Here is a 23,493-nt window from a genome sequence, read left to right as displayed (position 1 = left end):
AGAAAATAAAACCCTAATTAAACTAGGAGAATCTGCCAAGTACTTTTCCAGCCACGTTTTAGCCTCAGATCTCCTCCAAATCTGACCCAAGATAGCTTGTTTTAAAGATAAGGACCTTCCGTACCTCCAGAAGGCCACAAAATCATCCGATGTCATCTTGGGCTCCAAAAACGTAATTTAAGCCCAGAAACGTCATTTTCCAGCACCGTGCATCGCTCCTTTATTTTATCGCCAGAAAATAACCACTTGATGGAAAAATCCCAAATTTTGATACAACCAAGCTAAGTGACTCACGAACGTCTTCCAACTGAAATTACTCCAAAATTCGTCCATTTGACTACGTTTTGCTCCAGAGGAAGTCGAAAGTCCTATATTGAAAATACAATTCAAAGTATCAAAATTCTTCCAAAATATTAACCAAAATATACTAAGAATAGGGTTAAATATATAATATAAAATTCACTTATCAGGGCACCCGGAAGCTCGCTTTGTTCTGAGTGCGCAAAGCCCGCCTCGACTTGTATGCCTGGGTTAGCCTCGTTCTGCATGTGAGGTGTCCGCATCGTTTTGCATGCCAGAAGGCTGCCTTTTTTTGCGTTCACCGAGCTTGCATCGTTTTGGTGTGCACAGAACCAACCTCGTTTTATGTGCATAGAGCTGGCCTTGATTTGTGCGACTTATCTAGCCTCGTTTTTCATGTACGGAGGTTTCTTTGTTTTGCGTGCCAGAAGCCCGCTTCGTTTTTTGTGAGTGGAGCCTTGCTTGTTTTGCGTGTCATAGTTTGTCTCATTCTGCGTGAGCTAAGTCCACCTCATTTTGCGTGCTCGAGGCTGCCTAACACCCATGTTTTTTGATAAAAATGTATTTTTTTTATTTTTGCAAAATATTTTTCGTGAGCATTAAGTTAAAATTTTTAGGGAATTTGGAAGCAGTTTTACAGTTTATTGAGCAACAAATGTATATTTAGTAGAATATTTGAGCCGAAAACTAAAAAAGTAAGTGATAAACATAGTAGTGAAGCCCATAACATTGTCAAATGGGGTTCTTCACTCAAGAATGTCGACGGAAAGTATCACCTTAATAACTTCATAGTGAGAAGGTGAAAATAAATAGATTGAACGGTGGTCTATGTATGAATTTGCAAAACCGACTGACAATCATGAGTGTTAATCCACATTTTTGTGCAAAAAATGCAAATTTTTTATTTTCCCGAAATATTTTCCGTGAGCAATAAGAAAATCTTTATAATGTATTTGGAAGCGGATTTACGATTTATTGAGCAATAAGTGTCTATTTAGTAAAATATTTAAGCCGAAAAGTAAATAAATAAGTAAATAATATAGAGATGTTAAAATGTACATGCTAAAATCACTTGTAGGTGAGGCTTAAACAAATAATAGCAAAATTTTGTTTTGTTAAACAGTCTTTCACCTTCATTTTTGTACATTTTTCCTTTATTTCTCTTACCACTACAACAAACTACCATATTCATATTTTTCAAAATATATTTTTCCGTTTGTGGAGCCCAACTCGTTTTTTGAGCACCCAGGAGTTTGTTTCGTTCTGCGTGTGCAGAGCTTGCCTCGTCTTGTGTGCCTGGGTTCGCCTCGTTCTACATGTGAGGTGTTTGCATCGTTTTGCATGCTAGAAGCCCCCTCTTTTTGCGTCCACCGAACTCGCGTCGTTTTATCGTGCACTGAGCCAACCTCGTTTTCCGTGCGCAAGAAGTGTGAGTGCGGCAGGAAGTGTGTTTCGAATATTTGGAGGAAGAATATATAATGATGTCTCTTTCGCAACCAATATAATGACTGCATAAGTGCAACATATAATTAAAAAAACACAGAAAAACTGCAATCTATATAGGTCAATTATCACAAAAGACAAATACCGATAAAAAGATAACTTGTATGCACTTCACTCTTCTCTGATTCAGAGACAACTGAGACAAGGTATGGATATATGGTGTGACTGAGATACCCTAAAACTACATATTGTTAACCGAGCTAAATTAATTAATTTCTTCATGCAAGATTGCAAGTAAATAATGCAAATAAAAGAATTTACAGCTTTAATATGTCTTGTATCCCTTGAATTTTGAAAGTAGATGGACATATTGCCCTTTCTTCATCATATGTGTTATTACTTTATGAGCTTCAACAAGCTTTTCAACATTTCACAAATAACTTGTAGGGTGCTGTACACTGTGAAATTTGGTTTGGAGCTTCTGGATTCCATAACCTTGAGCATGGAGCACACTTCCTCAAACTTTCTTGCCATACAAATCCCACGAATGATAGCATTCTATGTAAATACATTCGGAAGCTGCCCATTAGGGATCATCTTATCAAACACTCCTTGGGCCTTCTCAAGCTCCCCAACCACATCCGGCATGCAGTCGTGCTTTGTCATCTGTTGATAGACCCATTCAATCAACTTGTACTGCTTCACCACAAGAAGGGAATGCAAAATTGCATTGTATGAGTGTTTAAACGGCCTATAGCTAAACGTCTTCGATTTGATGAATCTTTCCACAACTTTCCTAGCCAAGCCTGCCTCACCACAAGTGCGTATCAAAATGTTGAACGTATGTGCAGTAGTTGGATACCCTTTCTCAATCATCTCATCAACCAACCTCGACATTGCTTTGAACTCTTCACAATCCGCAAATATCTTCGTCATTCAATAACATGTGCTTGCTGTGTGCTTGTAATTTTACTCCCATAATCTATCTGTTTCAAAATTTCAAACAGAACTTCCCTCACGAGAAGCCCTGAAACCTCTATACGCAACTCACCCACAGCCGCTTTTGTATCAAAACCAGGGCCATCTTCTCAAAGAACTCTAAGAACCCTGCTGGTATCAATCTTCGAATTCTCAAAATCTACTAGTAATATTTTTTTTAACCATAAATCTTCTAGCAAGGTGATAATCAATTACCAGTAATATTTTGTTAATGAAATATCTTAATTTTTCACTCCCATAGATGACGCGAGTTCAATTCTAATTTATAAGGACTCGCGATTGTGCAACTTAATTATATCTATCACTTGTTAGTGTCTCAAGAGGAGTTTTGTTGTTGCAAACAAGACCATGAGATAATAAGAATATTATTAAATAAACAAGAATACCAAAACAGTTACAAAATCCCAAGAGGCTACATCGTGACTAACTTATTATTCGTACTAAATTATAAGCTATATTTATAAAGAGCAAAACCTAAAAACCCTAATTCGAATGGGCTGGGTCCATATATTAAACTAACAAGCAAATCCAAATAATCAAATAACCATAAAATACTAATATTTTCCAACACTGTCAACATAACTTGAGGAGTTTTGCTTCACTTGGAACTCTTATCTTTTCAGTTATTCCATGTTTTTAGGACTTGTTTTCAAATGTTTGTTATAAGCTAAAGCGTATAATCCTTTGTTTGATTTTTGTTTGTATTTTGAATTTCAAATGTTCAATGTAATTAGAGTTTTTCAAACTCTGAATGTAATCTTGAAACCATTAATATAAATATATGCATCATGCCACTCAGTACGACGGTCTGATGATATTTCTCTTTACTTGTAAATAAGAGGTCTTCAGTTCGAATATCGTGGATAACGAATTTGATACCAACTTAGGTTGTTTATTATGTGACTTAGCCAAACTTCTCTTCATCCTCCAACATGTATGCCATTGAAGTGAAATCCTGAGTTCTTAAGATTTACATGGTTTCTAGAGCTATCCTTGATTTTTCGCTTCAAAAAACAACAGCAATCCTTCTCAAACCATCAACTTTGCACACACCGCAACAACAACCCTTCCCATCCTTTTCATCCATGACTTCACATTTCATAGGATAGTTACTTACATCTATGAAACTGAAAAAAAAAAAATCCTTTTCATCCATGACTTCACATTTCATAGGATAGTTACTTACATCTATGAAACTTGTTGATGCACAAAACCGGAGGTCTTGGAACAACGTAAATCCGACCTTGAATCTGCAAGAACGTAAATAACACAAGATGTATCGTGGTTCACCCCAAGGTTTGGGCTACGTCCACACTGATATTGTATTTCTCTGTTTGTGAGAGGATTGAGAGGGAGAGAGAGCTTCCTTCTGTGAGGATGAGCTTCCCTGAATATGAGAGGGGATGTGAGGCTTTGAGAGGGTGAGGGTCATGCCTAAGGATTGGCCTCCCCTAATTGTGAGGGTGAATGGTCCTTTTATAGAATAAGGGCTCATCACTTATTATATATTTGCCCCTACCTTTATTACATAATTACATTTGAGTCCCCCGAGTATTTATACGAGATCTAAATACAGAGGCTCTAAGTATGGTACAAACAGTAGTCCCCCAAGTCTTCAGTCAAAAGAGTCTTTTGGCTGGAGACTTGAAATACAGTCCATGTGTGGGCCGAAGTAACTAGATGTCGTCTTAACCTGAATACTCGATATAAGGCGGTGCTCAATCTGAAATGATGCTCAACTAGAAGTAGCATATGTTGTGAGGTTGCTCGGCTTATGGCTTATGTTGCCTTGGTTGGCTCGGCTTGTGGTGTTTGAAGGTGAGGGAGTCCCTTTTATAGAATAAGGGCTCGCTCCTTAATACATGAATAATGGGCTAGAGTTGATGCTCGCGGCGAGGCGGTTGCTCAGCCAGCGGCGATGCTCTCTAATGATGGTGAGGGAGTCCCTTTTATAGAGTAAGGGCTCACTCCTCAATACATGAATGATGGGCTAGAGTTAATGCTCTTTAATGATGGTAAGGGAGTCCTTTTTATAAAATAAGGGTTCGCTCCTCAATACATAAGTGATGGGTGCTTTCTAATGAAAGTGAAGGAGTCTCTTTTATAGAATAAGAGCTCGCTCCTCAGTACATAAATAATGGGCTAAGTCCCCCAAGTATTTTTCATGAGGCCCAGTTGAGGCCCAATATATAGTACATAATGTAGTCCCCCATATCTTCAATCAATAGAGTCTATTAGCTGGAGACTTCAAATTTGATCCATGCATGGGCCGAAGTGGAGGTTGTCCAGATGCGGTATTTGTATACCCTGCACTGAAACTTTATAGGTGAAGCTTTGCAAGTGAAGCTTTGAAGCTAAAGCTCTGTAAATGAAGCTTTCGAAGCTGGAGCTTTTATAAATGAAGTTTTTGAAGCTAGAGCTTTGTAAATGAAGTTTTTGAAGCTAGAGCTCTGTAAATGAAGCTTTTGAAGCTGATTGACATGAGTGATGCTCATGAATGTTTATGTTGATTGACATGAGTGATGCTCATGAATGTTGACATGAGTGATGCTCATGAATGTTGACATGAATGATGATCATGAATGTTTATGTATGATTGAAATGAGTGATGCTCATGAATGTTTATGTATGATTGATATGAGTAATGCTCATGTATAATTTTGGAGTACTGGACGTACTTTTGATCACCTGGTTGGTGATAATAGCGGCAGGTTGTCGAATAATTTTGGAGTACTGGGCGTACTTTTGATCACCTGGTTGGTGATAATAGCGGCAGGGTGCCAAATAAATTTGAAGTACTAGGCGTACTTTTGATCACCTGGTTGGTGATAATAGAGGGCCTGGCTCTTTTGGGCATATGGGCCTTCTCCCTCCACACAACATTCCAGCCCATTATTTTGGGTTTGACGTTTTTTTTTTTTTATTACCCTCTGATGGGGTTTATACAGATGTCTCCGAAAGATAAGAAAAATAAATCACATCATACAAAAAAAAACAAAAAAAGTAAATCGCATCATTCTGGTGGGGTGTTTATTCCTTGCTTTTGCTTTTCTTTTTTCAGAAAAAAGGAACATGCATGATTCAGAAGTTGGTGGTCGACAGTTGGTTTTCATAAAATGGGCAGGTTCATGATGAAGAATCTTATCTTGTCCCTTTGCCCATGTTGTCCATGACCCAATCACTGCTGGCCTTGACCCCAGCCCTGGTCGACTCAGAGAGCATCCATTGCACTTGCAGATAGATGGAACCTTGTGCCTGGAGAGCAAATTGTACTCAGGCAAGATCCTCTAAGGTTGAGGGTTCTTTCTCTTTAGCCGTTCTCTGTGCTCCACCAGGTCCATCTTCACTCTTTTTATTCTTATAATCATTAGGTCGCAGTTCATGACCAACATCCCGCACCCAGCTGGCGGCATAAAGCCTAGAAGCCTTCTTCAACACCAAAAACCACTCCCGCATGGTGAGCTGACGCCGCTTCTTGATATGAGAAGGGTCCGGCAGCGAAGATAGAAATGCAATCTTTTTCAGATCATAACGAATGTAATCATACACTTTCCAACACACCACCCAGACCTTCATTTATATGGTGCCATTAATGTCTCTCACGTTGTGATGTGGCGCCGTTAACGTCTCTCACGCCGTTAATGCTCAGCTAGCGGCGATACCCTCAACGTCCTCAAACCCGAAAATCGGGTTGGTAAATTTCCGTTTAATAAATTCCCCTCAAGATCAAGCACTTCTAGCTTCTCCAACCCCCAAACTTCCTTCGGAATTTCGCCACTAAGTTCATTGAAAGGCAGCGATAAAACTCTAAGCTCACTGAGCTTTCCCACCCAAGACGAAACCTTTCCACCCAATTTTCTACTAACTAAACTTTTCCTCCAAATACCGAACCCATCGTACGGGAATTGAAATTTCACACTCTGAGAGCAAAAGATAGCTCGAAAATTACCTCATTTGGCACCGCTACCGGCGAGACTGAGCGAAACGACCCTCGATTTGGTGTCTCATGAGACCCCAACCCACAAACAGTGGTGATCGAAGCTGTTGGACCTCAAGCCGAAGAGAACTTCATCCGGGTCAGAAACCGAGCTCTTGATCTCGAGCAAAATCGACTTCTCAAAAAATAGTGCCTCCCCAGAAACGCTACTCCATAAGCAGAAGACGTTGAGAAAAAACGCGGTTTTGAAATGCAGATGGCATTTCATCTTCTCGGGAACAAAGGGTAAGACCGCGGTTGGCTTTTGGCTTTTGCCTTCTCCTTGTTTCTTCGTCTTTTGTAATCTGCTTCTTCTTGCTTCTTGGAGAAAACGAAGACTCGGGGGCTTTGGTGTTTCTATCTTCTCGTTGCCCTCTCCGCTAAGAATGGCAGCCTGAACTACAGCACCGTAGGCATCACCATCCCCACCAAGAAGGAACAGGTATTCTCAACCTACTCCGACAACCAGCCCAGAGTCTTGATCCAGGTGTATAAAGGAGAGAGAATCAAGACCAGGGACAACAACTTGCTCGAAAAATTCGAGCTCTCTGAAATCCCAACTGCACCCAGAGAAGTACCCCAGATCACCGTCCGCTTTGATATTGACGCTAATGGTATCTTGAATGTCTCTACGGAGGACAAGACCACCAGACAGATCTGTAGCTTTTGTTGGGGACTGTGAAAAGCAAAAGATAAGCTTAGCTTATAGCTTTGGAAATCATAGTGTTAGTTGGGGTGAAATCTTTGTGAAATCGCTTTTGTTGCGGAGTCCTTTTTGTTGGGGACTGTGAAATCCCTGCGGAGGATAATAGTGTTTGAGATTTGGATCTTTTCTGTTTCTGGGTTTTTTGTGATTTTGCAGATTCAAGGTGGTGAGATGAAAAACTGAAAGAGAACCGACATGATTTTTTTGTGTCGATTCCCACAGACGACGCCAAATGTTGATGCACAAAACCGGAGGTCTTGAAACAACGTAAATCCGACCGTGAATCTGCAAGAATGTAAATAACACAAGATGTATCGTGGTTCACCCCAAGGTTTGGGTTACGTCCATACTGATATTGTATTTCTCTGTTTGTGAGAGGATTGAGAGGGAGAGAGAGCTTCCTTCTGTGAGGATGAGCTTCCCTGAATATGAGAGGGGATGTAAGGCTTTGAGAGGGTGAGGGTCAGGCCTAAGGATTAGCCTCCCTTAATTGTGAGGGTGAGGGGTCCTTTTATAGAATAAGGGCTCCTCACTTATTACATAATTGCCTACCTTTATTACATAATTACATTTGAGTCATCCGAGTATTTATATGAGATCTAAATACGGATGCCCTAAGTATGGTACAAACAAAACTGAAAAAAAAAATCCATAAGAACTATAGGTAACATATTCATGAATTTGATGTAATGAATGCTTTGAAAATACAAACACAACTTTAATAAATAAAAGAATAGAAAGAAACATAACTATTTTAAGCACTCAAATTTACATAGAGAAACATCATAATATATTAAAAAGAATATAAATACTCGGCCGTTGACACTAATTTGCAGCTAGTAAACTACACTTGCACTTTTTGCATATTGCTTCTTGACCCATAAAAGTTTCTCCTTCTATTTCCCCTGATGAAACAAAAACCGGCATGTGAGGTTCGCCAGACAAGCTTTCCTTCTGCATCAATTTTTGAGGAGATTTTTAAATAAACCATAATTATCCTATGAAAAGAAAAAGAAAGAGATATTTAGAGATGCTCAAAACTATCACATTTAAAAAAAACGCAGAGCATATAATACAAAATTTTCCACAGTTTCTAGCAAGCTAGCTCCAAAATTGAGATGAAAAATGTTATTTCTAGGTTCGGTTTCCACCAATAAATAAGTTCAGACAGAAGCTTCTCCAACTATCTTTTATATTTGTGAAATAATCTTCAAAACGTTAACTGTGTCTGTGAATGAGAAATGATCTCCTAGATAATTAAACAAAATGCTTACAAACATAGTTGATAACATTCACACAAGTTCCGAATTTCGAATGAGATATAAATTATCACCTAGATAATTAAACACAAATGGTGACTAACATAGTTGATCAACATTCACCCAAGTTCCAAATTTCGAATGAGACATTAATTATCTCCTAGATAATTAAACACAAATGGTAACTAACATACTTAATCAATATTCGATTTTCTATTGAGACATAAATTATATCCAAGATAATCAAATACAAGTGGTAAGTAGTTATTCAACATTCGCACAAGTTCCGAATTTCGGCATTCAATTCAGGATATGCGTTTAGAAAAAAATAAAAATAAAAACCCTAGAAAAACCAAAATGCATGTAAATAAAAAGACAGTACTACCAATGGCGTCGTTTCGGGATCGACCGTTTACCTCTGAGAAATAGGAAGCGAAGAAGTTGAGACTCGTTGATTGTGACGGTGGCAGAGAAGCAAGCAATATGATGGAGGCCAACCTTAGTGGTCTAGTAGACAACATGTTGGCAGATCTCCTGAAAGTCTGAAACTATAAGACGTAATGTAGAAATACAGAAATCTTCAGGAAAAGAAAATAATACAAAACAAATAGCAAAAATCCTTGAATGATATACCTGAAGTCTTTTTCTTTCCTATCCCTTCCATTCCAAAAAGCTTTGTAGTTGAAGACATCTCTCCACATACATCCTTTTTTAATTCGTTCATCGCAAAATCTATAAATATTAAGTAATTGAATTTAAAACTAAACTTTGAAATAGCAAGTCGATAGAATCAACAGAACGTTTAGCAAAAAAGGAGACTTGGACATGGTGATTAAAACTGCTGATTATCTTAGAGATATGAGAAAAAAATAATTGAATATTCTAACCTCCAACAGCAACAGACGAGCCCTGTATAATATAAGTGAAAATAATTTATTATCTAAGGGAGTCTGCAGCTGTAGAGACTGATGAGAAAGCTCCATCCCTGCAGAGCTGTTATATATAATCGGTTTTCACAGCAGTGGTTTTTATCTTGGGGTAAGAGTCCTTGCTGGAAGATGCGACCAAACGAGTGAGAGTTTACGGAAATGCCCCTATTATTAGTTTGGTAACCTTTGTAAACCAACAGGATCCTCTCTGGAACCTTTTGGTGAGGATCATGAGAATCCGTGAATTGTGTCCGTTCATCGTACATTATGCGGTCAGTTTTATCAGGTACTGTTTGTGTTTAATTTTAAATAAATATATTAATAATTTCTGACCGCACAATGTACGATGAACGGAACTGATTCACGGATTTCCGAGATCCTCACAAACAGGATCCGGCGAAGATTTGGATTCCTTTGTAAAAGGGTCTGAGAGGAATATTAATGACATCATCTTTAAATTTAAGCCTAATTAGATAAATTGTCTTTGTGATGATATAGTACTCGGAAGACAACTTCATGGTAAAAAATTCGGATTTAAATCTTTGTGGTGAAGTTCTTTAGGATTTAAGCCCAAAATCAAAATTCGAATTTGTTTGGGCCCAAAATATTAGTCTGGGCCGAGTATAGAATCATTCTCGGCCCGGAAGGCCTTACGACAAGGGCACCATGGATCATTTAGTTCGTGGACTTCCGAACCTAGGTCGGTAAAGTTATGCTGCAAGACGGGTCGAATCCTGGCGCAATAAGGAGTCTCGGCGAGATTAATAACCCGTAAGTGAATCCGGCTCGATGAAAGGATAGGTTCAAAATCCTGATGGGAGTAGGAGTACTCGAGATGGTGTTTGATTAGAAGAAGAAGTCCTAATCCGAGTAGGGTTTTAACTTGACCTAGAAGGTATCCGATGCTATAAATAGAGGAGGTTGTGCATTGTTCAAGGCCTCTCCAATTCAACAGACAACTGCCCTGCGCAAACTCTCTCAACAACTTGAGATTTTTTTTTATTTTCTCTTTTCGTTGACACATCTTCCGTTGGCATCAACAGCACTGTGAAAGTAACCGGTGATATCTTCAGTCAGCATAGATAGCTCTGTTACCGTAGAATCAGCCGATCTCACAGCATCTTCCGTTGGCATCGACAGCACTACGGCGAGGACGGTTGGTTACCTATCCAAGTCTCGGTCGAGAAGGGTTTCTGAATCCTTATTGATTGAGGTCATCTCATTAGCCTTCTCGGCGAAGTGAGGTGTTACAACTTACTGAGCTCGGCGCATTGCACGCTGAGTTATTTTATGATTGGATACTCTCAAGTGGGATTTAGAGTTCGGCATTCAGACAGCCGAACCACGTTCACTATTAAGACTCATATCCGCTTTGAGTATTTATGCCCTTACACTTTGGTGTCGATTCGACGTGAGTTTACTCTGACGAATACCATCACTGTGATCGAATCCGACGACGACGATTCGTGAACTTCGTAAGAATAGTAGCCTTGTCTTCAGGTTCAAGAACCCAAGAGGCCGAGACGTGTTCCTTCCTCGGCCGCAATCGCAAGACGTAGAAGTCAGCCGCGCACCCAACGCAACATCAACAAATTTTACTCCTCGGTCGAGTTCGGCCAACAAGTTGGCACGCCCTGCATTCATCGAATGACGTAGTTAGCTCATAGATTACTCGGCCTGCGCGCCACGTAGGCTTGGTAGTTTTTAGGGTCAACAGAATTATAGTCTTAGCAACAACTTTTTGATAAGCATACAATAAGAAATGACTCTTGATGACTTACAGATTTCTGAGTAACAAACGTACGTATACGACTAACAAGTTTAGAATTTTTTAATTGAATTCTAAAAAGGATTGGATTGAGGAAAATGACTTGGGTGATATTGCTTAGTTTGTGGAGGATAACGATTCAACATATATCTGTGGTGGCTTCAATGCATTCAGGATGTAAGTCAAATATACTTCGTTAATGACAATGAAGGTACACGTTGTTGGCATACATTTTACGATTTACACCGTAGGAAAGGAAATGCAATGCACTTAACTTTGAGGTACGACTTGAATTGTTTCTATAAAGTGTTATTTACCCCCACTCGAATGAGTTTGCTAAGGGGTTATTGGCAAATTACTTCCAGGATACAACAAAGTATGAAATATTTGATTAGCAAAACCGAATTATATTCCCTTAGAAATAACTAGAAAGAAATTGTATGAATGTGATGGAGAGAGAAGAGAGAGCAAGAAAATTGTGTATATAACAAATTTCTGAATGATTTTTCTTCTATTAATGTTACCAATCTATATAAAGAGAATTGCACTTTTTAGACATATCATTTGGTTTGAGTATACCTTTTCACCATGTGATACAACTTATTACAGCAGTATATCCAATGAAAATATCTAATACAAAACACCAATTGCCCAAATGTCATCTACGTTATAAAGCATGCGATTAGATACCCGGTCAATGGGTATGTCTGTTAGCCACAATGAAAAGCTGCATGGCTTTTCTTGAAAAGATGTAATTATTGGGCAAGGAACCCACTCTTTTCTACTAACGCAAAACGCACGCATATACATATGCCTATTTTATATATATATATATATATATATATATATTCATGAAATATCCTACGCTCGCTGCGTTGTGCGTTCCAACCAAATGGTGTAACAGTATACTACCAAGCATTATAAACAAAAATGTTGATTTATCAAACTGTCAGTTCGCCTATTGCTTCACGTAACTAGAAACGCAAACGTATGCAGCTACGCATATGTGCACACCTGTAATGTATCTGCACGTGGGCACATCTCTAGTTTTATGAACCTCATGAGAATGATTATACTAAGGTGACAAGAAAAGAGAGGCTGTGAAGCGGAAAGAGAGGTGGTGTGTGAGCGCCGCAGGGAGTGTTTCGAATATATGGAGGAAGAATATATAATGTTGTCTCTTTCGCAGTTTGTATAATGACAACATAAGTGCAACATATAACTAAGAAATCACGTAAAAACTGCAATCTATATACGTCAAACATTTCACATAAGAAAAATGAGATAAAAAGATGAGTTGTGCGTACTTTACTTTTCTCCAATTCAAAGACAACTGATACAAGGTGGGTACATGGTGTGTGACTGAGATACCCTGTAGTTACATATTGTTAACAAAGCTGAATCAATAAATTTCTTCTTGTGAGATTGCAAGTAAATATTGCAAATAGAAGAATTTACCACTTTAACATCTTCTATATCCCTTTAACTTTGAAGGTAGATGGGCATATTGCCCTTTCTCCATCGTATGTGTTGTTACTTCATGAGCTTTAGCAAGCTTTCCAACATTTTGCAAATAACTTACTAGGGTGTTATATACAATGAAATTCGAATTACAGATGTGTTGTTACTTCATGAGCTTTAGCAAGCTTTCCAACATTTCGCAAATAACTTACTAGGGTGTTGTATACAGTGAAATTCGAATTACAGCCTTTGGATTCCATAACCTTGAGCGCGGAGCCCGCTTCTTCAAACTTTCTTGCCATACAGAGCCCACGAATGATAGCATTGTATGTAAATACTGTTGTGCTAGGAATAGCGCCAAGACTTTTTGGAACCAACTCAAGCTAACCCACAGGAAATATATCAAATGGAATGCAAGAACAAAATATAAAAGACACCAAGATTTTAACGAGGTTCCTCAACAGTCAGTGTAATTGGAGTACGTCCTCGGAGCAGTAGGAGCTCACCCAATAATCCACTATCAACCAAATGAGAGTTTACAAAGTGTTGGCAATCTCACAACCCGAAACCCCAATACAAAAATAACTCTCACACACCAAAGAAACAAATAGAGAAGGAAATATTGTGAATAATTTCCTTTCTATACGAAACTCAAAGCTAATACAACAAATACAACTTTGATGAATGATTACTAACCAAAGAGAAAAGCACATTCTTCTTCTCTTCAAAGTGAGGCTACGGCACTTCTTTCTCTTCTATGCTGCTGCCTTTATTTTTCTGCTACTTTCTCTTCTCACTTGGCTCTTGGCAAATAAATGGCAACAGAAAAAAGGAATCAACCTTCCCTTTTTCCACAAACACAATCATGATGTATCATGCTCCCTACTTTGCCTTTTAATCAAACCCCAAAGCCACTCACGTAGCATTCAAATGGAAAACCCAAAAAAAAGGCCAAAGAAAAGAATCCCAAGCAAACATCATCATTGTCTTCCCTTTTTGTTTATTTTATTAGCCGAAAGCCACTTGGCCACTAATTCAACAAATACATTCGGAAGCTGCCCATTAGGGATCATCTCATCAAACACTCCTTGGGCCTTCTCAAGCTCCCCAGCCACAAAATACCCGGTGATCATTACAGTGTAACAAACAACATCCGGCATGCAGTCGTGCTTTGTCATCTCATCAAAAAAATACTAGCGGGCATCCATATTTCCAGCCCTGCTCAGTCCATCTATCAGCGTTGTGAAGTGCAGAACACTTGGATCGAAACCCTCTTCCTTCATGTGATTCAAAAGATTAGGGGCTGCAAGGGGTTTGTCTCCCTTACCAAGTACATGAAGAAGAATATTAGAAGTATGAAAATCTGGAGTGAATCCACTCCTGCCCATTTCGTCAAGCAGTCTGTGAAACTGATCCAGCTTCCCCAATCTGTATTTTGCACACATAATAACGTTATAAGTTAGAATATCTGCGGAGTGTCCCTCTGCCAACATCTATTGATAGAACCACTCGATCAACTTGTACTGCTTCACCACAAGAAGGGAATGCAAAATTGCATTGTATGAGTGTTTAAATGGCCTATAGCTAAACGTCTTCGATTTGATGAATATTTCCACAACTTTTTAGCCAAGCCTGCCTCACCACAAGTGCGTAACAAGATGTTGAACGCCTGTGCTGTAATCGGATACCCTTTCTCAATCATCTCATCAACTAACCTCCACATTGCTTTGAACTCTTCACAATCCGCAAATATCTTCACAATCCGCAAAATTTCCTAGCCAAATGCGACGATCTTCACAGCCACTTCTACTAATAGGGATCGCCCAAATAATCTCTACATCCTCCGACTCAAACAACTCAGCCACAAGGTCGACCTTCCATTCCTTATTCTCGGGGTCAATGAGAAAATCCACCTGCTGAGCAGTGGCCCTTTGCTTCGTAAGAGGTTTAAACGAGTTGGGTTTTGGGATCCAAGGCCATTCTCAACTCTCCAACGAAGACCACGTAGTAATAATTGTCGACTGAGTAAAATTCCTTTCCAACCCCACGAAGATTTATTCCTTTTATTGGCCTTCAGGAATGAAGTTGTAGGAAAGTATTTATCTCAAAGTAATTTTGCAAGAACCCAAGTGACAGTCCAAATTCTTTATATTTAAAATTTTGAATTATGAAATTAAATTTTTGAAATGTTAATTTGAATACTAAATTCAGCTATATTATATGCGTATATATGTAATTTTTTCATACACTTTCAAATGATTCAGTAAAACATACGTTTATTTAAGTGAACATAAATGTATTAATACACGTATTGTTTCTATACATAATACATTTGTTGTTAGGCTCAATATTAGGAAATATGTTAACGATGACATTAGATTATAAAATGTGAAGTGGAGATAGTAAATTGTACAATTTGAAGACACATGTATTAAAATTTCCATGGAGTGCCTAATGGAGAAGAATTTCAAGTTATTATTTTAAACGACACGTGTTAGGTTCGATTTCTAGCCATACGTGTCAAACAGAGACTAAAATATCTTTGTCAATTTTCACGGCCCTCGAAAAGTTCATGAAGAGTTTCTTATTGGTTTTCTATTTTTCTTTAGCATATTTTCGTGTAAGTTAAATTATGCATATTTTTGTCCAAGTCAAATTAGTTCAGAATTCATAGAACAGTCATGTTTAAGGTTTAACACTCCCCCTTCTTCCTCTCATCAAGAACAAAGCAACCCAAAATTTGTTAGCAACTTCAATTTGAGGCATCTGATTCTTACTTAAGTTTAGTGCATTATTGTTTAATGCTAATTATTCCATCACAAAAATTGATCAACGCATGAGTAATCTAATTAAAACGCCGAGATTAACTGTAAGTGCACGTACATAAAATCCCCTGCTTGCAACGGAAACAGAGCATCTCTGTTTTCTAATTCATTACCTACATCATGAGACTTCAACATATGAAACAACATTCAAAATCACAAATCACACTTATCACTCCACAACCCACAACATTTTCTCCCAAGTACAAAACAAAACAAATTAAACGAAGTAAAAACCCAATTTATTCACCAACTTCCTTCCATCCACGGCCATCACTTCCCGGACTCTTCAAGTCTCTGCTTCTCCACACCGCCGCGACCTCCGCGCTCCGCCACTCCACCGCCAGAACTAGAGAAACCCTCTGTACCTGCCATCCAAAAAAGAAATTAATTGGTCAAATTCGTATTAGCCGAGTACAAATTCTGATTAGCAAAATGCTATCGCGTTTTTACCAGTTGAAGAACCAAGGGACTCTGGAGAAGCAGTGGTTTGATCAGCTTTCCCAAACAACGAACCAACAGCCCCTTTAAGCGTATCCGCCACAACCTTCCCATAGCCAGACTGCTGGACCTCCTCAGCCCCATAATCCGGCCCCAACCGCCGACTCACCTCCTCGGACTCGGTCACTTTCCCGACAGGCCGAGCACCACTCCGAGGCTGCTCGGCCTTACCCTCATGCGGGTTTTCCGATATGACCTCAGAAAGCGCCCTGTCCTCCTCACCGGGCTTCAACTTCTCAGACAAATAGTCCTTCCCGGCTTTGTCATACTCGCCCCGGGTAGTAGCAGTACCCTGGTGGATTTCTTCTTTGCCAGCTGTCCCTGTACTGCCAGGGAGCATCGACATCAGGGTGCTCCCTGCCCCGGCAACCTTCTCATAGACAGTTGTCGGCTTCTCAGTAACTGGGGCTGTAATGCCCTTACCCTGTTGCTCAGGTGCAGCTGATCCGGACCTGACGGCTGCGTGATCTCCAGGTTGCTGTTGGTCAGTCGCGCCGCCATATCCTAGCTTGGAAGCGACGACGTTTTTCGCAGAAATTGCTGTACCGGAAATAGCATTAGTGGCTGATGATATTTTCCCAGTATAGCTCCCCTGGTTTGATGGATTCTCAGGAGTGCTTAGATTTTGTCCTGTTCCTGGATGAATGTGTAATGTTATTACTAGACTAAATGTGACAACATTTAAACGTATCGACTACATATAGACAACTGTAACGTCGAAACATGAACAATTGAAGAAATTTTTCATTGTGACGGTAACACAAATAGTGTGTCACGTGTTTTAATATCGATAACATATCCAGCTTTTCGGAAGGGTCATTACTAAACGTATACTATTCCCGTAGTTACCTGTAGTTTGATAACTGGAAGCCTGAGGCTTAACAAATTCGTGCTGATCCTTGTTCCCGCCTCCATATCCAAGCTTGGAAGCGACGGCCTTTTCTGCAGATATTGACTTGTCGGCAACGGCGGACGTGGCGGATGAAACTTTTTCTGTGTAACTACCGCCCTGGTTCGGTGGGTGCGTAGAACAAAATTGATCATGGCTTCCAGTGCCCAGGTTTTGATTTGTTCCAACATCATGGTGCAATCCTATATCAACAACATATCAGTTATAACCATATTAACTACATATTGACAATATATCCGCATTGTATTAAACATATTCGCTTGTTATATACCTTAAGTACTAATCGGTTAGTTACCTGATTTAGTTGAATCATTTTCTGGAGAAGAAGTATAAGGATTAACATCTTCACGTTGATCATTGTTCCCTCCGCCATATCCTAACGTGGATGCCACAGCGTTTTTTGCAGATGTCGCCTTGTCAGCAATAGCGGATGCGGCAGATGAAGCTTTCTCGGTGTAACTACTGCCCTGGTTCGATGGCTTGGTATCTCCAGCATGCATGCTCATCTTATCAAACGAGCGGAGAATCGGTGTAATTCCAATTTCATCCCCACCTGTTGCATGTTACAATTTACTTATTCGTAGCAAAAAAAATGTACGTAACTTATAATGTAAGGCAAAAAAATTGTGTGTGTTATGGTTTACCAGCATTAGAAGTAACTTTAGTCTGATCATTTGATGGAGTAAACGCTAGAGGGTCGGCCATATGAGCATTTGTATCCTCCTCCAATCCTCTTGGTCGGTCCAAGTTTACCTTGGACTGCCCGAAATGCCCTTCGTTTCCGGTAATAGAAGTATGACTTGGGTCTGTGACATTGGTCTTCTGGTAGTCTCCACGAGAGGAAATAGGGGTGCGATCGTCCGATCCCCGGTGGTGCAAAGGGACCCTGGTTTGACCTGGATGCCCTTCTTTCCCAGTAACAGAAGTCTGCCTTGGGTCAGCGACATTGGTTTTCTGGTAATCTCCTCCAAGGGAAGAAACAGGGATGTGCTCCCTAGATTGACCTAAATGCCCTTCTTTCCCAGAAACGAAAGTTTGACTTTGGTCAGCACCCTTGGACTTGTACTCTCCCAAAGAAGGCAGAGGAGTGTTCTGTGGGGCATTAGGTGCTTTCCCCATTACAGATGTTTTCCCGAAATCGACTTTGGGCTGTTGGGTTGGAATTTGATCATGCCCAACGAGAGACTCCGTCGTTGAGGCATGGTAATTTGGCCTAGGCTCGAGAACCTCGTCGTGCATGGGTGTCACTGCTGGCTGAACGGAATGAATTTGCGTAGTGCGTTGACTTGCAGTGGGTACGCCATCCTTCTTCGGATCAGTCTTCTCCAAATGCGGCACTTTGGGGTCGTGATCGTACCTCGCTGTTCCTTTCGTGCCTCCAAATTCTGCCATTGGTACCTTCGGAATGTCTCCTTGCCCCGTAGCACGGCTTCCAGTTGCTGCACATCATATTCACACGTTTAATCATGTTTGTGTCCCAAAAGAATAAATCATAGCTAAGTTAGATCGATGTCAGCAAATACTACCTTAACCAACCGACCTCTAACCAACTACCAACTGACATAACTATGCCCTAAATCATTAAGATGAAAATAAATGAATTGAAACAACATACTTGTTGCATCATGCACTTCAAGGTCTTCTTCTTCTTCACCATCTTCCTCGTCGGGATCGTGATGATCGAGTTCATGGCCTTGACCATGCTTTGTGAACTTGTTCTTCATCTTCTTCGCCTTGTCCCTTACCTTCTGGAAAACCGACTTCTCCTCCTCTTCGCCTTCATATATACAAATTAACAAATAAATTAACAAAATTGAAAAACTAACACCGTTGTTAATTAAGTATTTGAAGTATAACAAGTAAAATGAGGTTTCTCGTTTTTTACCTGGGGGCGTCCCGACGTGTTGCGACTCCATGATTCAAATCAGTGAAACTTCACGAATTAACTGCGAGTAAAAAACTGCTTTGTGATTTGCCCTTTAAGTTTACAGAAATGATATGTGCAAAACAGACGAGTGAAAGTGGAGGTTTATAGGGACTGGCTTTAACAGGAAACACTGAGGCTTCTTCTGCCACCTTTGCACCGACTCTGTCGCCCTGGGAACGGGAGACGTAGGATGGTAACCGACCAGCGTCTAATTTTCTGCCACGTAGCACGTATCTGCTATACGTGGCCTTCAGTCAGCGCTAGCTGTTTTTTGTGTGGATGATATCATGCGGTTTGCAAATATTCACTTAGTATGTCGACCAAGCGATCCAAATAATCACTTAGTATGTCGACCAAGCGATACACTATCGACTATCAATCTGTCACCTTCCATGTTAGTCAGACTATTGAAAGTTCGATTACAAAGCAGTATCTTGATTTGACCAAAAAAAATGTAGTGTCTTGATGACATGTGATAGATATTTTGCCTCACACGTAAAAGAATTAAAACACATATAATATTTGTAAGAATGACAAAGTTATTGCAATATAAATGATTTCTGCAAGGTCGTTTTTCACAAGAATTATTTAATAATTCGAAGTAAATTAAATTCCAATTAATTATTGTAAAGCAAAGATTAAGATTAATGATTGTTTTATGACATAATTCAGTAAAAACGAATTTAATTAATATAAGTAACAATTCTGCAATATTAAAGATGAGGATCCGCCGTCACCTTAACAATCTTATATAGTTCTCCCAATTACTTATGATTCATACATGCATGACTCATTAAGTTTTGTGAAACCTTTTGAAAAATCATGCAACCATTAAGACGTGGTATTCATCATAAGTGAACTTGCATGTATTAATCATAAGAAGTCTGCCTTGGGTTAGCGACATTGGTTTTCTGGTAATCACAAGAACCTGCATGCATATAATCATAAGCAAATTGAAAATAAACTACATATTATTGCTAAGGCTCGTGGCCTCACTCTAGCAAAAAGAGATTTAGTTATGCATATTCATAATAAAATTCACAAAGTTCATTATTAAAATAATAAAAGATTGAAAACACCTTGAATGTAAAAGTCTTAAAATCTTTATGCTTAGCCAATTTCCTCTCTCAAAATTGCACGGAGAAGAAGTACAAAAGTTAGGGCCGGCCAAGCTTATTTAACCTAGTAAGAATTAAATCCTCCTAATAAATGGCCTTCCAATCAAACTCGGAAACTAAATAACTAAAATAGAATAGGAAATATAACCCTAAATTAAATGGGAAAATTCGCCTAAAAGTTGTATAGCCACGTTTTGGACCCCTAATTTGCTCCAAAACCGGCCCAAAATAGCTGAATTTAAAGTTTGGAATATTCTGAACACTTCTCCAGAATGTCACGAACCCATCAAAGGTCATCTTTGGCTCAAAAAAAGCAATTTAAGCCCAGAAACACAATTTTCCAGCATTGCGCATTGCTTCTTTATTCCTTTGCCATAAAATAACCTCATATTAGAAAAATCCCAAATTTTGATAGGAATACGCCAAGAGACACACTAGCGTCCTCCAATTTGAATAACTCCAAAATTCATCTGTTTGTCCACATTTTTATCCAGAGGAAGTCGAATGTCCTATATTGAAAATATAAAATAAAGTATCAAAATTCTACCAAAATAATTACCAAAACATATTAAGAATAGGGTAAAATATGTAATATGAAATTGACTCATCAAGATACCCCAAACTTAACTTTTTGCTTGTCCTCAAGCAAAATAGAACTAGAAAAACAAAAAAGAAAAGCTAATGAACTAAAGACTTAAACAAAACTTAACTAAGACAAAATTTGCACCTCCAAGTTGAAATCCATAGAAAACGTTAAAAATCAGAACATCTTTTCAAAAGTTCTAACCAATCCCACTACAGAGTATAAGCCATTTAGAATCGATTAGAAAAGAATTCACAAACTTCCTTTGGTGTAAATTGAACCAACATAGTTAAAGAGACTCAACTAAAACTCTTACCTCTCGTCCTTTTTATTCAATATTTCACACTAACTAACTTGAGACAACTATTATATATTTATTTTTATTTTATTTTTTCTTCTTTTCGATTTTTTTTTCTAGTAACAGTAGTGGTCGTGCAATGCCAGTTCACCTAAGCTTTCGATCCAACCCATGTAGCGAGTTTTAAGTCAATGACTCCCAAACCACCAGAGCTTTAGGGCACTAGGTGTAAAATAGGAAATATTATGGGAGAATGATCTCGTAATCACGAAACTTCTAAGTACCGGAGTGTGGTATCGTCTTGACTTGCCTTATCTGTCTCATAGGTAGATGTGGCATATTCTCTGGAAGTACTCTTCCTCCATCCAGGGGTGGTATCTTTAACTGGTGGAGATGCACAAGGTAATGTATCAATTTCACTTGAAGCTTACTTGCAGTTTCAGGCTTTGTCAAGCGCGATACAAACCATGTAGTAGGAGTCCCCCAAGTCGCCGAGCTAGGGGATCTGCTGAAAGAGGTGACAGACAAGGTAAGCAATCAGAGCTCCGGCTAATTGTTCACATTCTCCCTATCTTGCAGGCAGCATGAAGGATAAAGAGAAGAAAAATGAGAAGAGATGATATGTGATACTTTTGCTTTTGAAGAAGTAACTTTCCACCGGCTTATTCTTGAACTGGGCTGGAGGGTTTTCTAGTTTCCTCCAGAGTATAAGGCCGACTGAAGAATTTGAGAGTCAAAACAAGTCCATCAAATCTAGAGTACGTTCGACCCTGCTGATATGAGATACTTTTGCTTTTGACAGAGTAGTGGATGTATCGGCACGTGTGCTGTTACGCTTGTCTCCACATGCTTCCTTGTATCCTTCTCACTTGCCCTATCTGTTCATCAGGCAGATGCGGTATCTTCCCTGGAAGCATAAGATGTTAAAGATGAGTACTCGAGAGCAATGCCAGGTAAGTAATCAGGTAAGGGGTTCCAGGCAGTCAGTTCCTGGCTGGAAGCTTGATTCCAAGTGCTGACTGATTGCTCTCTTTCTCCTTGTCTTGCAGGTAAGAACAAGGCCAAAGGAAAAGACAGGGAAAAAGCATGATATGGGATACTCTTGCTTTTAACCCTGATGATATGAGATATTCTTGCTCTAGTATAGCTTGTTTGCAGAGGTATTATCGGGGGGAAAGAAAGCTGAATATTTCGAAAGGCTTCGTTGGGAGTGCCCTCTCAGATATGAGGAAGGGTTGAGCATTTTTGCAGGTCTGCCTGTCCGTTGGGGATGGAGGTCGACATATATAGGAGTCTCCCTAACAACAAGTAGTAATGATATTCCTTTACCCTGCTTGGTCATAGCACGGTAGTGGGAGCTGCCAGCTTCACATGTTTTAACTCTGTCAGATCACTTTGAAAAACTGGTCTGTGGTATCTGGAAAACTGATGTTGCGTGTGAAGATTACAGACAAGCTTTATCCAAGGAGATCCGGCTCTTAAAGTTAGGAAAGTGGTGCCTCTTCGGTTTTCGAACAAGCAATCATATCGGTGATCTGGCTCTCGAGATTCGGAAAACGATGCCTCTTCGATTTTTGAGAAAGCAATCCTGCTGGGGGTCTGGCTCTCGAGATTCGGAGAGCAGTGTCTCTTCGATTTTTGAGAAAGTAATCATGTTGGGAGTCTGGCTCTCGAGATTCAGAGGGCGGTGCCTCTTCGATTTTGAAGCAAGCAATCTTGTTGGGAGTGTTTTCTCGAATGTGAGTAAAGGTTGGGCATGTTTGCTGACTTACTAACTAGAGCTGAAATGGCTATGAAACCAACTAATCACCCTGCCCTATGCCAAAACTCTATCGTTTGACACGAGTGTCACTGCGGTTTAGGCAGGACTGGCCCAGTTACTAAGCAAAACCTTGGGTGGAACAATTATTACTTTATTCATAACAATAACTAAACTTTACTTACTTAAAACAAAAATTAAAAATGAACTTAGACTAAAAGTAAGTGTTTCAATCTCACTCCCCACAAACCATGTTGATGTGAGTGTGCAAATTGTCAAAGTATAACTGTTTGGACCCAATTTTACACCATCGGCCCGAGTAATCAAGGCCATTGAGTGAGCATGGTTCTTAACCGTCGGATAAGAAAGTTAAGATAATTTTGGTATGGTTAAGAGATAATATTATGGTTTTTTAATCATAATAATTATCTTTTAATAATGAATTATCTTGACGCATTTAGATGTATGGATTGGAGCATCATAGCATTATGTGAAGAGTCCTAACACGTGATGGCAAATGATTTTTTCTTGATTGGTGATTATTCATCTAAACCACATTGCAATCTTTATTGCATGAAGATAAGGGGGAGTCCAACGTGAAGGATTAGTCATGTTTTTTTTTGTTAATTTGGTGCCAGCTGCGTTGGTTGAAAAGAAAATGAGTTTTAGTTGGATTGTGTTTAGGCCATATGCTCCCCTATCTAATTGTAAAGTCTGATGGATGGAGTTTGACA

The 23,493-nt window shown here is 39.4% G+C and overlaps 2 protein-coding genes, 1 long non-coding RNA gene and 2 pseudogenes across 3 annotated transcripts; 1 reads left to right on the top strand and 4 right to left on the bottom strand.

Moving 5' to 3' along the window:
* Window positions 1-2,294: 2,294 nt before the first annotated feature.
* LOC126630303 (pentatricopeptide repeat-containing protein At1g55630-like) lies at window positions 2,295-3,829 on the bottom strand (annotated as a pseudogene).
* Window positions 3,830-5,835: 2,006 nt separating this feature from the next.
* LOC126628951 (uncharacterized) lies at window positions 5,836-8,003 on the top strand. The gene is made up of 2 exons (XR_007625634.1): window positions 5,836-6,964; window positions 7,056-8,003. It is a non-coding gene; the product is annotated as an uncharacterized LOC126628951 (long non-coding RNA).
* Window positions 8,004-8,083: 80 nt separating this feature from the next.
* On the bottom strand, window positions 8,084-9,399 carry LOC126628943 (uncharacterized). Its single transcript, XM_050298835.1, has 3 exons — window positions 9,317-9,399; window positions 9,100-9,217; window positions 8,084-8,378 (listed from the first exon to the last, which is right to left on the bottom strand). Exons 1-3 carry the CDS (start codon window positions 9,382-9,384, stop codon window positions 8,250-8,252), a joined length of 315 nt encoding a protein of 104 aa, XP_050154792.1. The 5' UTR covers window positions 9,385-9,399; the 3' UTR covers window positions 8,084-8,249.
* A 3,867-nt stretch (window positions 9,400-13,266) lies between these two features.
* On the bottom strand, window positions 13,267-15,937 carry LOC126630302 (pentatricopeptide repeat-containing protein At3g60050-like; annotated as a pseudogene).
* LOC126628945 (low-temperature-induced 65 kDa protein-like) lies at window positions 15,705-19,127 on the bottom strand. Its single transcript, XM_050298837.1, has 7 exons — window positions 18,960-19,127; window positions 18,690-18,851; window positions 17,719-18,513; window positions 17,370-17,627; window positions 17,014-17,256; window positions 16,117-16,800; window positions 15,705-16,031 (listed from the first exon to the last, which is right to left on the bottom strand). Exons 1-7 carry the CDS (start codon window positions 18,988-18,990, stop codon window positions 15,937-15,939), a joined length of 2,268 nt encoding a protein of 755 aa, XP_050154794.1. The 5' UTR covers window positions 18,991-19,127; the 3' UTR covers window positions 15,705-15,936.
* Between the last annotated feature and the right edge of the window lie 4,366 nt (window positions 19,128-23,493).

This window comes from Malus sylvestris, chromosome 7 (assembly GCF_916048215.2).
Source record: "Malus sylvestris chromosome 7, drMalSylv7.2, whole genome shotgun sequence".
In the NCBI taxonomy this organism is placed as follows: Eukaryota; Viridiplantae; Streptophyta; class Magnoliopsida; order Rosales; family Rosaceae; genus Malus; species Malus sylvestris.
This window is presented reverse-complemented; position numbering and strand designations above follow the sequence as displayed.

Bases quoted from the DNA above. Each gene is read 5' to 3' on its own strand.
- LOC126628943 (XM_050298835.1), bottom strand. From the start codon at position 9,384: ATGTGGAGAGATGTCTTCAACTACAAAGCTTTTTGGAATGGAAGGGAT. The intron at 9,218-9,316 runs GTATATCATTCA...TCAGACTTTCAG, and splicing joins AGGAAAGAAAAAGACTTCAG to GAGATCTGCCAACATGTTGT. The intron at 8,379-9,099 runs GTAAACGGTCGA...AAATTGATGCAG, and splicing joins TCGCTTCCTATTTCTCAGAG to AAGGAAAGCTTGTCTGGCGA.
- LOC126628945 (XM_050298837.1), bottom strand. From the start codon at position 18,990: ATGGAGTCGCAACACGTCGGGACGCCCCCAG. The intron at 17,628-17,718 runs GTAAACCATAAC...AACATGCAACAG, and splicing joins TAAAGTTACTTCTAATGCTG to GTGGGGATGAAATTGGAATT. The intron at 17,257-17,369 runs GTAACTAACCGA...TTGTTGATATAG, and splicing joins AAATGATTCAACTAAATCAG to GATTGCACCATGATGTTGGA.